General features: G+C 64.4%; 3 protein-coding genes across 3 annotated transcripts; all 3 read left to right on the plus strand.

Moving 5' to 3' along the window:
* Positions 1 to 197: 197 nt before the first annotated feature.
* EMIHUDRAFT_107742 (hypothetical protein) lies at positions 198 to 1,946 on the plus strand (the record flags this gene model as incomplete). The annotated part of the gene is made up of 2 exons (XM_005756736.1): positions 198 to 326; positions 1,377 to 1,946. 2 exons carry the CDS (start codon positions 198 to 200, stop codon positions 1,944 to 1,946), a joined length of 699 nt encoding a protein of 232 aa, XP_005756793.1.
* A 4,218-nt stretch (positions 1,947 to 6,164) lies between these two features.
* EMIHUDRAFT_439186 (hypothetical protein) lies at positions 6,165 to 8,016 on the plus strand. Its single transcript, XM_005756737.1, has 3 exons — positions 6,165 to 6,300; positions 6,528 to 6,831; positions 6,955 to 8,016. Exons 2-3 carry the CDS (start codon positions 6,645 to 6,647, stop codon positions 7,830 to 7,832), a joined length of 1,065 nt encoding a protein of 354 aa, XP_005756794.1. The 5' UTR covers positions 6,165 to 6,300; positions 6,528 to 6,644; the 3' UTR covers positions 7,833 to 8,016.
* A 1,688-nt stretch (positions 8,017 to 9,704) lies between these two features.
* On the plus strand, positions 9,705 to 10,180 carry EMIHUDRAFT_221150 (hypothetical protein; the record flags this gene model as incomplete). The annotated part of the gene is made up of 2 exons (XM_005756738.1): positions 9,705 to 9,998; positions 10,073 to 10,180. The coding sequence occupies 2 exons, from the start codon at positions 9,705 to 9,707 to the stop codon at positions 10,178 to 10,180; spliced, it is 402 nt and encodes a 133-aa protein (XP_005756795.1).
* Positions 10,181 to 14,952: the final 4,772 nt, after the last annotated feature.

Genomic DNA, 14,952 nt, shown 5'->3' on the forward strand with positions numbered 1-14,952 from the left:
AGCCCGTCGACGCTAAGGAAGGAGCGAGCGAGGGCGAGCCCACGGAGCAGGCGCACATCCCTTCCAGGGAGGGGGGCGTGAGTAGAAGTGCGCCCCCCTCCCTGGAAGCGATGTGCGCCTGCTCCGTGGGCTCGCCCTCGCTCGCTCCTTCCTCAGCGTCGACGGGCTCCAGGAGCGAGAGCGGGACGAGGCCGCGGATGATCCCGGCGGCGCACGAGAAGGCCACAAACGCCGTCTGCGACTCCTCGAGCGACTCCGGACAGTGGCGCTCGACGCGGTCGCCCTTGGCCAGCGTGATTCCTCGTCCTCCGCGACACAGGGAGCGCGTGCGCGGGCGACGCACGGGTCGCACTTTGGCTTGCGCGCGGATGCCGGCAAAGGCCGAGAGGAATCCACTAAAAAATCCACAGACATCCATTCAGTGTTTCTTCTTTCTGGCGGCACATGAGCGGCGTCCTCCCCACCTCGCCGACCTCCTCCTGGCTCGGGGCGACCTGGCCTCGCTGCGCGCTTTCCTCTCCGACGCGCGGCACGACACCGAGTTGCAGGACACGCTGCTCACCTGGGCCGCTCGTCACGGGCAGGCCGAGGCGGTGCGGCTGCTGCTCGAGGGCGGCGCGAGTGTCGGGGCGACGATTGGCGGCGGCGCTTCCGCGCTGTATACCGCGTGCCAGGAGGGCCAGATTGAGTGCGCCCGGCTGCTCCTCGAGGCTGGCGCGGCGATGGACCAGGCCCAGCAGAACGGCGCCACGCCGCTGCTCATCGCGAGTCAGAAGGGCCACGTCGAGATCGCCCGGCTGCTCCTCGAGGCTGGCGGGGCGACAGGCCAAGCCGATGAGAACGGCTGCACGCCGCTGTACGTCGCGAGCCGGGAAGGCCACGTCGAGGTCGTCAGGCTGCTTCTCGAGGCAGGCGCGGCGGTGGCTCATGCAGACGCTGAAGGCCGCACGCCGCTGTACGTCGCGTGCCAGGACGGCCGCCTCGAGTGCGCCATGCTGCTGCGCGACGCTGGCGCTGACATCAACCAAGCGATGAACGACGGCACCACGCCGCTGCTCATAGCATGCTTCAGCGGCCGCCTCGAGTGCGTCAGGCTGCTTCTCGAGGCTGGCGCAGCGATCGACCAGGCCGATGAACAAGGCGCCACGCCGCTGTTCGCGGCGTGCCTGAAGGGCCACCTCGAGGTCGCCAAGCTCCTCTCCTCCTACGGCGCCTCCCGCGCCGCTACGCCCTTCGGCACGCCCGAGGAGGTTGCAACCGAAGAAGGCCACGCCGACCTCGCCGCCTGGCTGGTCGCCAGCCAGAGGGCGGCGGCCGAGAGGGCGGCGGCCGAGAGGGCGGCCGAGGAGGCTGCGGCGGCAAGAGAGGCGGCGGAGGCGGAGGCGGCGCGGCATGCCACTGAGCTGCTGGCGGAGATCGAGGCGGAGGAGGAGGCGGAGGAGAGGCGGAGCAAGGGCAAGGGCAAGAAGAAGAAGAAGAAGAAGAACAAGGGCGGCGCGGCTGACGCAGCGGGGCCGTCGCAGGAGCCCGAGGCGACGGAAGCGGAGGCGCCCGCGGCGGCGGAGGAGGCGGAGCTGGCAGCGGCGCTCGAGGAGAGCGTGAGGGTGGAGGGCGAGGCGAGGTACACTGCGGGGGAGCAGGCGCCGGTCCCGGAGGCTGGCGAAGCGGGCGTGGCTTCCGAGGCCGCACCGTCCCCAAGCGGGCCGCAGCCGCCGCCCGCAGCCGTCTCGCTCGCGGACGCCGGCTTTGACACGGGCCGGCCGGCGGTCCCCGAGTCCACCCTGGGCGGCGAGACCACGTGCATCGTTTGCTTCTCCAACCCAAAGTCGCACGTCGCGGGGCCGTGCGGGCACTTGTGCGCTTGCGGCCCCTGCTCCGCCAGGATGGAGTCGTGCCCCATCTGCCGCGCGCCCGTGCTGATGTGGATGCAGCTGCGCGTTGCCTGAGGGCTCTGCTTCTGCAGTCCATGAGCTCCGGAGGGAGGGAATAGAATATAGACCTAGCACAAGAGGGTTTTCTTCTCGTGGCCCGCCCAGGGCTTGACCTAGTCACGCGCGCAGCCCACCGCCTAAGACCAACTAGACGCCCTCTGCTCTTCACATCGAAAAACAAAAACCCCGGACCCAACTCCCAAGTGCCAAGACGCGCTCGTCACACAAACCACCAGATACTGTGTAGCTCTTCACAACCCTGGGGAAGGGGGGGGGGGGGTGCGCGTTCGCAGGGAAGGGAGGCGGTCTCAAAGAAAACGCGCGCGCGTGTGTGTGTGTGTGTGTGCGTGTGTGTGTGTGTGTGTGTGTGTGTGTGTGTGTGTGTGTGTGTGTGTGTGTGTGTGTGTGTGTGTGTGTGTGTGTGTGTGTGTGTGTGTGTGTGTGTGTGTGTGTGTGTGTGTGTCTCGTGTGTGTTGTGCTGTGTCGGTGCCCACAGATAAAACTTCTGATGACTAGTTGCAAAAAGTATCACGTGGAAAACAAACAAAAAACGATGTCACGGCCAGCTCGGCACTATCTACTCAAAAAAAGTGACATAGAGCACCCACGTTTTAAGCGTTCTGTGCACACACAAGGTCCGTCCGCGTGCACCGCCAGCTTCCCAGGCCCATAGCGCGAAAAACGAAGGAGGAGATGCATCCTAGCTGTGTCGCCACCGAAGGCGACTCGACGCCGCTGGAGATCGGAGATCAAGCTCTGACAGGTCACACGTCGCTCCTTTGACGCCGACGTGACTCACCCGTGCAGAGCACATCAGGACACGGTCTCGATGCGCTCGGTACGACGCCTGCGACCCGTCTCGGGTCAGGTGGCACGACGCTCATCGCGCCCGCCAGCGCTGCCGTGCAGGTTGCCACGACGAGGTCGAGCACGCTTCTATACGCTCGCCGAGCCTTCCTTTCCATCCCATTAGGCAGCCTGGGAACGGTGGCGATCAGAGGCAAAGCCTACGAGGGGTGGTGGATCCACATGTCACGGCCACCGCCGGCTCGACGCGACGATAGCCTCCGGAGGCTGACTTTGAGGCACCATCATCGGACGATGTCGACGAGCTGGGTCGCTCTCGCGGTAGCCAGGTAGCCCCCCATACTAGTAGCACCAGCCATGGCCTCAGGGAGCGCGGGCGAGGGCGCTGGGAGCAACACGGACAAAAAAACATCAAAATTCATCATTGTCACAGCACCCGTATTTGCAACGAGTCTGATGCCATGCGTGACCTCTGGGGGGAGGCGAGGGCCCTAGGGGGTACCCATGCGGGGGGAGATGGGGTCACCCAGTCCGCCGCAGGCGCCGATTTCTTTGGCAGTTTTTTTTCTTTTTCGCGCGATTTTTTACTTGTTTCATGGGAATTCGGCGTACTTGCGGCCATGCTATCACGCCTTGCGACATCCTTTCGGCGCTGCTGACCGTGCCATGCTGCACAATTGATCACCTGCATAGCTCGCGGCCTTAGTCTTCGGCATTCAGTGACGACCTGATCGTACGGCCAGTAGGAAGGTGTTCTTCCAGCCAGTACGGCCAGTAGGAAGGTGTCCTTCCAGCGCGTGCACGCTTCTGACGCAATGCGCGTCACAAACTGCCTCGGATTGGCTGCTGGCACTCTCGAGGCTATGCCTACACAGCCTCGCGCGCATGGGCAGTCAAGAGGGACCATGCACCTTCTCAGGACAGCGCCGGTGCCTCTCTCTTGGACCGGCAAACGTGGTGGTCTCGTGTCACCAATGTGGGACCAGTGCAGCACATCGCGCCATCGACAGCTCTGAACTGCGCCTCACCACTGACCGGGAAGGCCGCCAAGTGGGTCAGCACCGGTCGCACATTGTGGCAGCAGTCAGCAGTGCATGTCTGATAGCTAGAGCAGCAGCGTCAGGGTCGCAGGGTCGGATCGTGTCAAGCCTCTCGCCCGGCCGGCCGTGTGCAGACGTCGGCCTGTCTGCTGTCTGGAGTGATCTGTCGGCGGTCAGTACGACCGATCAGGTTGGAGTTTTCTGATGATTGGAGGGTCTATCTGTATGTACTCCTCGAGATCTCTCCAAATCTGCCCTCTGATTAACCTAGCTTAATCGGGAACTTGGTGCTAATAGAGACTAATAGAGCCGGAGCCCCCGGTGCCTCCGGGGGCCCCCGCGCCCCCCCACGTGACCTAGTAGTGTCCCCAGCTATGGGCGTGTCCACGTTGGAGCCAGGTGTGGTGTGGACGCGAGAATAGCTCCGCCGTTCATGTAGGCAACCGATGCGAGTCGACTGGTGTGTGTCGTCGTGGTTTCGTACTCGAGTATCAATCAAGAATGCTCACAAAAGAAAAACAACGCCCGCGCTCGAAGACAGCTTGCTGTGGCCACGGCGCCTGGTTGTTGCACGTTGATCGGCGTGAAGGTTCGCTTGTTCCGTTCCTCATCCCACGCGGCGCGTGTTGGCCTTTGCGCGAGCGTGCCCGGCCACTTCGCCCCCCATCCCATGCGCTGCAGCGCGCTCGTGCCGTGCCCGCCGTACTGCGAACGCCTCGCGCGCGGCTCGTTCCGAGAGGCTTGAGCGACACGAATCTGAGGTGCACACCCCCGGAACGCGGGCAGAACGACGGCCCAGCGCGACGAATCGCCGCCATGCCTACTGCGCTCCTGCGACGCCCGAAGCGAGCCCGCGCCATGCTCATCCCAGTTTACGATGCTGACGCTCGCCCGCCGTCGCCTGCGCCTCGCAGATCCAAATCTAGGTGGGGCGAGGGGAGCCGCCGCGGCTTCTTGCGGGTTGGGCCTCAAGCTGCGAATGCCGCGAGTAGGTGCGGCGCCCTTGAGCCGCCCCCCTCTTCTCATGCCCCCTCAAAGACGCTCTCAGAGCAGACCTGGAGCAGAGAGAAGTTATGATTTGCCTGTGAATTACCTGATGGCGCTGGCTGGCCTCTTCAACCTGATCATTGCCTGATTCCCCGAGATTTTCACAGTACTCCGCAGTCAGTAGTCCTCAGTAGTCGACAGTACAAGCGTGTAATCCGCAGTAGTCGACAGTAATAATCACTCAGCGGTCTGCAGTAATCCGCAGCGTTTAGCCTGCAGCTGCAGCGCTGTGCCGGGCGCCTCAATACTCAATAGTTCATAATTGATGATTGCTTTTTATACTCGTCCGGCCGTATTGACTCATTGGCGTGCATATCTTGTGCGCTGCAGGCTAAACATGCTCGAGAAGCTCAAACTTGAGCTCCCGCCGGCCGCCGGTAACAAGCTCGTTCTCAAGCTCTCTCCTCCTCCGCCGCCGCTTGCCGACAAGCAGGCGTGTGCTTGCGTGCACGTGGCATTGCGCTCCTGGCAAGATTTATCCCCTCGCCTTCTGGCTGGCACAGGTGTCGCTGGTTGACGCACCCACCGCTTGCGCGTGTGCACAGGGCATCTCCAAGTGGATGACCCCCTCGAGGTCGCGCCGCAACAACGAGCGCAAGGGCGCGTCCGCCCCGATCGATTGCAGCAACGGGTTCGGGGCCCTGCTCGGGGCGGGCGGCAACGAGGGCAGCGGCACCGGCACCGGCAACGCGCGCTCCAAAGTGACGCGCGGATCCACGCCGTCGACCACAAACGCGGTGCCCGCCGCCTGCACATGTGGCCTCTCTCCCCGGCTCGCCGCTAACGCACGGCCAGTCTCGCGCCCTCCTGTTCAGGGCGCGACGGTCATCGTTGAGACGACCACGATTACCACGCCCAAGATCTGCCCGCTCCGCCTCTTTGGCATCCTCGCGCTGATCTGCCTCGGAGCCGCGTCTGCGCACTCCTCGTACTCTGCCACCACCGCGCTTCTCTCCTCGCAGTGGTTCGTCTCTTCCGCTATGCTCGCGGCGCCGGCCGACGCGGTCGGCTGTGACACTCCTGCCTGCCAGTGCGAAGCGCTCAAGATGGTGTATTTGGACCTGCAGATCTCAGACATCGACACAAGGTTCTTCCGCCCGGGCCAGGCCGACTGCTGCAACCTATCCGCCGTGACCTGCAACCACCACGGCGGCATCAAGAAACTCAAGCTGCGGGGCGGCACCTCGACGCCCTCCGGCGTGATCCCGCTCGAGGCGCTCAAGGGCCTTGTCGAGCTCGAACGGCTCGACCTCGGCAACTACAGATACTCCTCCATCTCGGGAACGATCCCGGGCTCGCTCGCAAAAGTGGGCAACCTCCGCCACCTCACCCTCAGAAACTCCTCCATCTCGGGAACGATCCCGGACTCGCTCGCAAAAGTGGGCAACCTCCGCCACCTCACCCTCACCGCAAGACGCCTCTCGGGCACCCTCCCAGCAGAGCTCCTCGGCCCGGGCCGCCTCGAGGAGCTAAAGGCGCCGACAGACAGCCGAGAGACAGCCGAGATGCAGCCGAGATATACAGCCGAGATATACAGCCGAGATATACAGCCGAGATATATTCAGCCGAGAGATATAGAGGCGAGATGTAGGGACACGTCGAGGAGCAGCGACCAGCATCCCCTCTCCCTCCCTCGCACTGCCGCACCTCGGCTGCACCGCGGCACCTCGGCGGCACCTCGGCTGCTGCCCCTCGGCCGCAGGTGACGGGCCGCATCTCCGGCACCGTTCCTGCCTCGTACTGCAAGTCGGCGAGTCCACAGCACCATGGGTCCGAGGTGAGCTACGTCTGCTACGTCTACAGGTGGCCCTGTCCGGCGATGAGCACCGACAATCGGGGCCACCCCGCGTTGCACGCCGGCGACCGACCGCTCGGCGAGACGGAGATCGTGCTCGCGTACTGCAGCGCGTCGCTGGCTTGGCTGATGGGGACGCTCGACAAGCTCGCGCAAGTGGGCGCGAACGTGACCAGGGTGAACGTCGTCGCCAAGTGCGGCAAGAAGCCACGTGCGCGCCCGCCGGCGGCCCCGAGCCCACCGGAGCCCGTGCGCGCCGCGCGCCCCGCCCCCCGTACCGACGGCGCCCCCCGTACCGACGCGCCCGCGCCTTCCCGACTCTCTGCGTGGGCAGGCGCAAGCGAGTTGCCGCGACACGCGACCGTCGAGACAGTGGAGAACGTGGGGCGCAACGACCACACGTTCGCGCGGTTCCTGGCGGCGCGCTACTGCACGCTCCCCGCGTCGATACTCTTCCTCAAGGACACGTCGATGGGGTACGAGGGCGGCGATGAGACGGTTTTGGCGCCCATCGGGGTCACCCGCCTCGCGCAGGGCCTCTCGGCGTCGCGCGACGGCTTCGCGTGCGGTTCGCACCTAGCAGGCACGAGGCGGTCGCGTCTGTGGCACGTGGCCGTCGAGGCGGACGAGTTCCAAATGGACGACTACCACAAACAGCACGACCAGAACTCGAAGACGCAACGCGCCAACGTCGACGCTTTCCGCGCGGCGCAGCGCCCGCTGCGCCAGTTCTGGCGCGCCGTCTTCTCCCCCGCGACCCACGCCCGCGTCGACGCTGCGCAGCACGCGGTGCGGCTCGTGTGCTACGGCGGCACTTTCGCGGCCACCGCGACCGCCGTGCGGCGCACCCCGCGCTCCGACTGGATCGCGCTGCGGGACGCGCTCACGCGCGGCGACAACATCGAGGAGGGGCACTTCGCGGAGCGGCTGTGGGCGGTGCTGCTCTCGCCGTCGCCCTCGAAGTCGGTGGTGTCGGCGGTGCTGGCGGGCGGGGCGAAAGCGGCTATGGGCAAGTGCGGCTATTGCTCAAAACCTTTTCCCGGACTCCTCTCCAAGTGCGACGTGGCGGTGCTGCCCCCCGTGCCCGATGATCTCTCGGAGACGGAACCCGACCTCGCGGCCTCGTCACAAGCCGACGCGCCGCACGTGGCAGACGGCTGCGCCGGGACCGCCGCCTCGGCGCTCGCCGCCTCGGCGCCCGCCGCCGGGTGAAGTAGGGCAGTAGGAGCGGCACAGGCCGTAGGGAGTGTCTCGGGCGGCCCTTGTGCGCGCGCCATCGCGTGGTGGCAGAAGACCGATCTTTCGCCGCCGAGACGAACACCGACTCAAAGCTAGGGTAGCCGTGACAACTTCGTGTGTGTAGCGGCGGATACGCTTATTTATACCAATTCTTTCCACCTGCCGCTGCGGGTGCGGCGCGCCTCCGCTTCATCGCCCTCACACCTTGTGGGCCGCACTGACCCTTCTCCCACGTGCCCTTGCCCGCCCCTCTGAGTCTGACCGCCTCCCGAGAGGCCCGACTTTGAGGGGCTGGTGAGAGCCCCAACCGTTGCGCCCTCACCTCACGCTGACATATCCTTTGGAAATGCCCATGGGCTCTAGGGACCTGGGGGCAGCTTTGCCCGCGGGTGCCATGCTGGGCTTTGGTAGCCATTCTCTCCGATTCTCCAAAGAGGCCGGAAAAGTGGCTAAGGCGGCCTCCGCTCGAGGATCGTTGGGATTTTCTGGTGACTCAGGAAGGAGGGGTGCTGCCCGCCCCCGGATACACCTGGCACAATTTATTAGAAGTTGAGCCGCGCACTTCCGGCCGAGAATAAAATCCCTCTGGTCTCTCAGCCCACTTGCCCATAGCCGCCGAGACGGCGCGCTCTGCTGACTCTCATCTAGCGCCCTCTTGGGGCCTCTCCTGGCCGCTGTGGGCCTCTACAGACCTCCTCTTGCCTTTGGGAGTACCCCTCCCAGTCTACTTCCTAGGACACAGGCACAGGTTTGCATAATGCGAGCTTTTTCTCAAGGGCTATAGTGCAGAGAAGAATTTAAACAAAAGAACTCTCTCTCACAGCAGACAGGCTCGCCACAGGTGCGAACTGGCGCGTGCTAGTACTATCACAGGCACACCACCGGAGCCGCCTACAAGCGACTCCGTTAAGAACGGCAATGCATTCCGCACCGTGCACAATGCCGCTCTCCCCGCACGCTAGCTCGTTCACCGTCTGCCACGCCACGGAGGTGTGGAGAACGACACAGACAAGCGCTGCATCTGCAGCCCGTGCCAGTTCTTGGTGGTCCATGTGACCTCATCGAGGTGCTGAGCGTGCGAAAGTTTGTTACTCAGCTGGTCCGCCGCCTGCCGAAGAATTTTGCGGACGCCGTACCCGAAGCCGCCGAACGTCTCGAAGTCGAGCAAACGCAGGTCGCAATTCTTCTCCCGCGCGAACCGTAGTCGCCCTTCTCGTAGGGGGCCGTCACAGGTGCCCCCGCCTCCGCCTCCCCCTCACTCTCCTCCTCCTCCTCTTCCGCCGCCGCCGCCTCCGCCTCCGCATCCTCCGCCTCCCCCCCCCCCCCCCCCCCCCCTGTCGTGGGGGCTCGATAAGCAGCTGTCGCACCACGAGCACACACCATCTCGACTCGGCAGGAAACACGAACGGCATCGCGGCGCGCGACTTCAGCGCGTGCGTGCTGCGCTTCGCGATCACGCGCGAGACGGAGTAGCGGAGCACTGCAATGGCCCTGCTCTCACCTTGGCATTTCGCGGCAGTCCCTCTCCTGTTGTTTAGCACTCAACTGGATCGGACTGCGAGTCTGCGTGCCGTCCGTCCATGAGCTGCCTTTCTTTTATTCTTGTCTCGATTGTGCTAGCACGCGCCAGTTCGCACCTGTGACCTGAAGAATTCTTAAAATACAAGCTTCTCTCCTGAAGAAAGAAAGAAAAGAACATCTGTTTTGACCGCGCAAGATAAAAGGGTGGCTAAGGGCTCTGCCCGCAAGGCGCCCGCGTCGCAGACGCGGTACCATTGACAAATCTGCGATATACCCCCACACGAGCAAATAGCCAAAATCCGAATACCGTGCACGAATCCGGCGATGTGCGCCGTGCAAGCCTTCAGCTGGTGCCAAGACATTCGTAAAATTGAAGCCAAGAATCCGCCAAATCCGTGCTTTCGCTACCTGAGGGGAAAGCCGCTGATCGAGCCCAGCGTGCCCGCGGCCGCCTCCCGCGCAGCACCGCCGCTGCGGAATCGGATCGATCCCATGGAGGAGGAGGGCGCAGTCGGCCAGCGCAGCAGGCGGAGTCCCTCCCCGCGCCAGAGCCCCCCTGCAGTCGAGGGAGTCCTCGTTGGCGATGAAGGTGGCGACATCGAATCGCGGCCGACACACGTCACGGGAGGAATGGGCGATGAGCGGGAACGATGCGCGCTACGGCGCCGACTCCGCCGTGCTCGTGGCCGCAGAAAGCCGCGCTCCAGGAGCACGCCAAGATGCAATGGCTCGCTTGCTTCGATTCAGCTCTCTCGGCAGCAGAAGTGGGGCTGGAGCGGGTGGGGGTGGATGCCGATTGAGGGGGAGCGTCTCCAGCTGCGCCCTGTGGCAGCTGCGCCCTGTGGCAGCTAGTCGAGGGACTTAGTAGTTGTGACCCCCCTGAGTGAGGACAGGAGAGAGAGAGCGTTTTGTGGTGTTTGTTGGTGTACGCAATAACGGGACAGGGTGGTTGTTCTCTCTATCTCCTCTTCTAGCTCTTAGCATGAGCTGCGCCCGGTGTCCGACCCCTTTTGCGCAGCAACACCTTAAACTTTTAGGCCCTCCAAATTCGGGTCGGAGCGTAGCGGCGTGGGCCCCGAGTTTGAAAAGGGCGACGGACGCTTGCGTCCTAGCCTCCAACAACGCCTCCCCGGCGCAGAGGGGCCCCCGGAGGGATGCACAACCGCTCCACGCCACGCCGCTTGCGGCGGTCCTCTTCCCAGCTCCGCTGAGGGCCCGTGCGTTATAAGCTGTGGGCCGCTCCCAGTCTGGGCGTGGTCGAGACCGAGGTGCCGAACTGAGAGGCACTACTGGAGGCTTCCTCCGGCCACCGCTCGACTACCCACGCACATGGCCGGTCCTGTGGCTTGCCTGGACTCGCTCAGAAGCCTCAATTCGCGCACACCTTTGCTCTCTGGCTCCCGCGAGTGCGTTCAGGCCACTCAAGCAGGCGACGCCAAGCACCCGCAATGCATCTCGCCGGGGCGCCACCTATCGACCCGACTGATTGGCAGCATCAAAGCCGACCCCATGACGGTCCTTCAGCCCCACGAGATAGGCAGTTGCGCCCTGATCTCGGTCCAAGACGGCCAACGCCGTGTCCGGCACCTGCTGGCTGCTTCACGGGGATGGCATGCCCCCCCCGGACACATGCTGCAGCCCCGAGTGGATGTATTGGTCGTTTGTGGGTCCCACAAGACTACTCTAGTAGGGGCCAGGCGCTTGAGCGTCGGCGGTACACCTGTGCAGATGTTGCACGGGTGAAATGGCTCCTCGTACAGGGTAGGAGGCAGGTGGTGGGTTTGAGCGTCGTGAGTGCTTGCAGCCGCGAGTGCAGCACCGTTTGTGACTCCCATGGATGCAGTTGGGTGGGGCACGGTGCTGGGGGGCGGTCCGGTGCGCCACAACAGCCTCCCTGGCTGACCCCCATCCAGTTCGGCACCTCCATCCTGACCGTGGAACCCCAACTTCAACCGGTCATATCTCGGGCGGACTGGCACCTCAGGAGCTCATCCTGGGCGGTTTGGGGAAGTCTTGGGGTGTACCTGTGTCGAGCCTGTGTGCTGTGAGAGAGAGTTGTCTTGTTTATATAAAGTGTACTTGAAGGTGGGAAAACAGCGGCCCACAGCTTATCTTCTCGCGGCATGGTGACGGCCGGGGGGCGGGGGCCGGGGGGCGGCATGAGCGGCGTTAGCCTCCCTGCAGACCTCGCGGCGGGCGACCTGGGCTCGCTGCGCGCCTTCCTCTCCGGGCGGCGGACGCGCAGCACGCTCGACGCGCGGCTCGACACCGACACGCAGGACACGCTGCTGACCTGGGCCGCTCGTCACGGGCAGGCCGAGGCGGTGCGGCTGCTGCTCGAAGCCGGCGCGCGCGTTGGGGCGACGACCGGCACCGGCCGCGCCGCGCTGTTCATCGCGTGCCAGGAGGACTACCCCGAGATCGCCGCGCTGCTTCTCGAGGCTGGCGCGGCGATCAACCAAGCCCAGGAGAGTGGCGCCACACCGCTGTACATCGCGTGCGAGAAGGGCCACCTCGAGACCGTCCAGCTGCTCCTCGAGGCCAGCGCGGCGATCAACCAGGCCTTGCATGATGGCACCACGCCGCTGTACATCGCGTGCTATGAGGGCCACGTTGACATCGCCCGGCTGCTCCTCGAGGCTGACGCGGCGATCGACCAAGCCGACGAGAATGGCACCACGCCGCTGTACATCGCGTGCCAGAACGGCCACCTCGACATCGTCCGGCTGCTGCGCGACGCTGGCGCTTCGGTCAACCAGGCCGCGGTGGACGGCGCCACACCGCTGTCCGTGGCGTGCCAAGAGGGCCACGTCGAGTGCGCCCGGCTGCTCCTCGAGACCGGCGCGGCGATCAACCAGGCCATGCATGATGGCACCACGCCGCTATTCATCGCGTGCCAGGAGGGCCACGCTGAAATCCTTCGGCTGCTCCTCGAGGCCAGCGCGGCGGTCAATCAGGCCGATGAGGACGGCGCCACGCCGCTGTACATCGCGTGCCAGAACAACCACCTCGAGTGCGCCGGGCTGCTTCTCGAGGCCAACGCGGCGGTCGACCAAGCCCGTGTCGCTGGCAGCACGCCGCTGCTCATCGCGTGCCACTTCGGCCACCTCGAGGTCGCCAAGCTCCTCTCCTCCTACGGCGCCTCCCGCGCCGCGGTGCCGCCCTTTGGCACGCCCGAGGAGGTCGCGAACCGCCGCGGCCACGCCGACCTCGCCGCCTGGCTGGTCGCCAGCCGCCGCTGGACGCCGCTCGCGCACCTTGAGACCCTCACCGCCGCCCGCGCGCTTTCCCTGCTGCGCAGCGGCGCAAGCTTGCACGAGGGCGAGCCGACGCCGCTGCAGCGCGCCGCGGGCGGCGCGGGCGAGGCGGCGGCGCTGGTCCGGCGGGCGGCGGCGCCGTGGTCGCCGGCAAGCCACTCGCTCTTCCCCGCGGCGGCGCGCGCGCGGGCGGCGCTCCTCGTCCTCTCGCTCTACGAGATCCACGAGCGGCACCATCTCGACTCGGCAGGAAACACGAACGGCATCGCGGCGCGCGACTTTGTCACGTGCGTGCTGCGCTTCGCGATCACGCGCGAGACAGAGTAGCGGAGCACTGCAGTGGCCCTGCTCTCCCCTTGGAACCGCCGCGACGGTGCCTCTCCTGTTGTTTAGTACTCTCAACTGGATCGGACTGCTTGCCGTCCGTCCGTGAGCTCCTTGGGGTGCACTGGGTCGGCCCTCTACCTTTTTCGCATCTTCTCCGAGCTTAAACTCCTAGGTAGGTAGGTAGTAAGGTGAAGAACAGCCAGGCTCGGACTGGACACCAACGCGGTATGGGTGGACGCTGGACAGATGATGACGACACGCACGAGCGACACACAGACACAAACAAGCTCACAAGACACACAGCCAGCTGGACTAACCTGGTTTGTGGAGCTCCCGCAACTTACCCTTAGAGGCCACCATAAGGGACCCCATTGCCCGTTTGCCACCAGACTTTTTTTGAGTTGGAGGTAATAACTAAATGGATTGCACTCTCCCAAAGAACTGATGCATTCATAGTGCCTTCACATAGTTACAATACCTCAAAGTTGAAAAACTCCAAAATAGGCCGTCAGGACTCTGTCAGGACTCCGTCAGGACTCTGTCAGGACTCCGTCAGGACTCTGTCAGGACTCTGTCAGGACTCTGTCAGGACTCCGTCAGGACTCTGTCAGGACTCCGTCAGGACTCCGCCAGGACAACCACTGTCCCCGCTGTGAATAGAGCCCTTAGCTAGAGAGTAGGGAGGGGTGTACAGTCGAGTTACTCCCGAGGGCAGGGACGGCCCTCCACTGAGGGAAAGGGCGCACGGGGACGGTATCGACCCAGCCACGCAGCTCTTTCCTCGCGTACAGCCAACGAGTTTGCTGGTCCACAGGCAGGCCAGGCCGTGAGCGTGGGCCGGTCAGGCCTGATCCTGCGGTGAGCACTGGAGGGCTATGCGGCTCGCTCCGTCAGCCGACTTGCGCTGTCGAGCGGTCGAGCGCTTCGGGTTGGACCCGCGGGAGGGTCCCTGCGCGGCTGACATGGCCAGCCAAGCCGTGTGCGCTGCCGTGGGTGCTGCCGTGGGTGCTGCTGTGGGCGCTGCCGTGGGCGCTGCCGTGGGCGCTGCCTCGGTCAGCAGTCAGTCAGCCTGGCCTGCAGGTTGCCGGTGGCAAATCGGGGGCGCGCGGGCCATGGACGTCGTGGCCGAGCTTTGCTGCCTATGCACGTTGCCGGCTGTAACGTTGCCTGCACAATGGCCGCGCCTCTCGCTTGTGCGCTTTTCATGGTCGGCCGAGTGGCGCGAGACCCACGGTGATTTCTTTTGTCTGTCAGGACTCTAAGTTTCTGTCAGGACTCTCAAGTTTCTGTCAGGACTCTCAAGTTTGCTTGTCAGGACTCTCAAGTTTGCGTCAGGACTGCCCCATCAGGACGATTCCGCAGAGGGCGCGCACGGTCGAAAGGGGGGCTGGGCGTCTATCATTCACTGCTGGGGGGGAGGGGAAGGAGGGTTGCAGTGAAGGAAGGTGGAAGTCTCTTCGGAGGCACTTGTGAGCACTGTGAAGACCGTGCGCCGTCAGGACCCCGCCAGGACTCTGTCTGGACTCTGTCAGGACTCTGTCAGGACTATGTCAGGACTCTGTCAGGACTCTGTCAGGACTGTCAGGACAGTTGCGGGAGCTCCACAAACCAGGTTGGCTGCCACACACCCTGAGTCGGCGTACACATAACTCAGGGCCACATCCTCCCTGTCGCCCCCCCCAGCACTCCACGGTGCCAAGGGCACAAACAAGGGCACAACTCAAACAACAGACGACAAGAAGTGACATGTGAGGCTAGAGCAGCTCGCTCCGCCTCTAGCAATCTCACCGGCCTGCGAGGCACGGACGAGACCGTATGTGGGGTCTAGTGAGGTGTCTATGGACGCTCTCCTCATGGGCTAGCTGCCTGCGGCTAGCCCTAATCTCGCACTCACGGACAGTGACAATCAAATGGGTGAGTGTTTGCGAGCTGAGGCGCGTGTGCTAAATCTAGGCCGCACGTCGTGGCACTATGACGGAGGTAGACGT

The sequence above is a fragment of the Emiliania huxleyi genome (assembly GCF_000372725.1).
Source record: "Emiliania huxleyi CCMP1516 unplaced genomic scaffold EMIHUscaffold_95, whole genome shotgun sequence".
NCBI classification, from domain to species: domain Eukaryota; phylum Haptophyta; order Isochrysidales; family Noelaerhabdaceae; genus Emiliania; species Emiliania huxleyi.

What these genes read in the sequence shown, in the direction of transcription:
- EMIHUDRAFT_439186 (XM_005756737.1), top strand. Translation starts at nt 6,645, where the DNA reads ATGAGCACCGACAATCGGGGCCACCCCGCGTTGCACGCCGGCGACCGA. An exon ending in CAAGTGCGGCAAGAAGCCAC is followed by an intron (nt 6,832 to 6,954) that starts GTGCGCGCCCGC and finishes CTGCGTGGGCAG; the next exon opens with GCGCAAGCGAGTTGCCGCGA.